This window comes from Sapajus apella, unplaced genomic scaffold (genome assembly GCF_009761245.1).
Source record: "Sapajus apella isolate SASKATOON/1434 unplaced genomic scaffold, GSC_monkey_1.0 scaffold378, whole genome shotgun sequence".
NCBI lineage: Eukaryota > Metazoa > Chordata > Mammalia > Primates > Cebidae > Sapajus > Sapajus apella.
Window position 1 is genome coordinate 60779 of NW_022437316.1, and position 1834 is coordinate 62612.

A 1834-nucleotide genomic window follows, 5' to 3' on the forward strand; every position below is an offset into this window, starting at 1 on the left:
GTGCGTGCCTGTAGTCCCAGCTACTCAGGAGGCTGAGGCAGTAGAATCGCTTGAACCTGGGAGGCAGAGGTTGCTGTGAGCAGAGATCACACCATTGCACTCCAGCCTGGGCGGCTCAGTGAGACTTCGTCTCAAAAAAAAACAAACATACATTTCTCAGGTGCTGCAGGAGGTGCTGGAGTAACAAGGACAGACGTGATGCCTGCCCTGCAAGAATTTGAGTCAGACATACTTGAGGTTTGGAGTGGGACCAACCATGCAGTAAACACTGACTACAAATGAATCTTGGCTGGTACCAAATACCCCGATTTCGCAAGGCAGGGATTTTATTGGCATCTCTTTCTTAGTTTTATGGGTTTGAGTTGAATCATGTCAACCATGTGGTTAATAATTGAGAGATTTATTATTATTACTACTACTCCTAATAATTTCTACTAACGGTAATTTTTAAATCTTGATAGATTATAATTTTTCCCAGGACATGCAGCCTTTCATAAGTATAACTGTCTCATTGATCATGTAGCTCAATTGCAACTGCTGGGAGCTGCTGCCTTCCTGCTTGCTGAAGTCACCTGTCGCTTTGCCCCCAGCCATCTAAGGGCCTGTCTCCTGGCTCACTGAGCAGACAGGCTGGCCCTGAGCTCTGCTCTGCTGTGTGATGGTGGCAAAATCTGTCCAACGCTTTTCCTATCTCTCTTTTTATTCTACAGCAGAAGTATTGGGAGGCCCTAAACTCGGAGCAGGTATGGACAGTCATGCTCTTTCTCTTCCAGGAGGGGTTTACCTATGGCTTGATTTCAGTCCCTGTTTTTGTGAGACCTCCTTAGATGGCTGGCCCAATGACAAATTCCTTTAGTAAAAGAAAAAATGTCCGCCAGGCACAGTGGCTCCCGCCTGTAATCCCAGCACTTTGGGAGGCCGAGACAGGCGGATCACCAGGTCAGGAGTTCGAGAGTAGCCTGGACAACACAGCAAACACCATCTCTACTAAATTATAAAAAATTAGCCGGGCATGGCAGCGTGTGCTTCTAATCCCAGCTATCGGGAGGCTGAGATAGGAGAATCACTTGAACCTGGGAGATGGAGGTTGCAGTGAGCCGAGATCGTGCCATTGCACTCCAGCCTGGGTGACGGAGCAAGACTCTGTCTTGAGTTAAAAAAAAAAAAAAAGTATCAAATGATAGGCAAGACTGAGGATCCATGGGATTTTCAGGGCTCTCTCAGTTCTGAGTTCTGCTTTGCGGGTATTCAGGTAGGCCCAAGCTATCTAGTAGGAACCCCAAGAAGGTGTGTAACCCAGTGAAGAAACATGGTTTGGAACAATAGTAGTAGTGGCAGACGTGGCCGCAGCAGCTGTGGCAAGAAACAGTTCTGTCATTCCGGGACCCTGGGCAGCTGGTGCTGTCTCTATGCCACCCTTGCCTCCAGGTGACAGATGGGCACGTTTTGTGACTACCTGTGCCTGTCGTCTCCTAGGATTGTTCTGATATGAAAATGGATCATCTTTTGCTCAGATTCTCTTCATGCCTGATTTCCAGGAGTGGTTTATCATAAAATGAAGTTTTAGGCTGGGCGCAGTGGCTCCCGCCTGTAACCCCAGCACTTTGGAAGGCTGATGGGGGCGGATCACCTGAGGTCAGGAGTTGGAAACCAGTCTGGCCAGCATAGGAGATCCCCCTCTCCACTGAAAATACAAAAATTAGCTGGGTGTGCTGGCACGTACCCTGTACCAGTTTAAAGGCTCATTTGATCAAAGGGACAGGTTGTTTTCTGTTTGCAGGCACCTGAATTGGTCAGGGTTGGCAAGAATATATTTTTTTTTTTTTTTTTTTTT

At 47.5% G+C, this 1834-nt stretch overlaps 1 protein-coding gene across 1 annotated transcript in view; it reads left to right on the plus strand.

The window, feature by feature from the left end:
- The window catches only part of TMEM44 (transmembrane protein 44), a 35721-nt gene that overhangs the window by 29943 nt on the left and 3944 nt on the right, over positions 1-1834 (plus strand). The window contains 1 exon segment of the mRNA XM_032272251.1: positions 714-743. Coding sequence (XP_032128142.1) covers positions 714-743 — 30 coding nt within the window.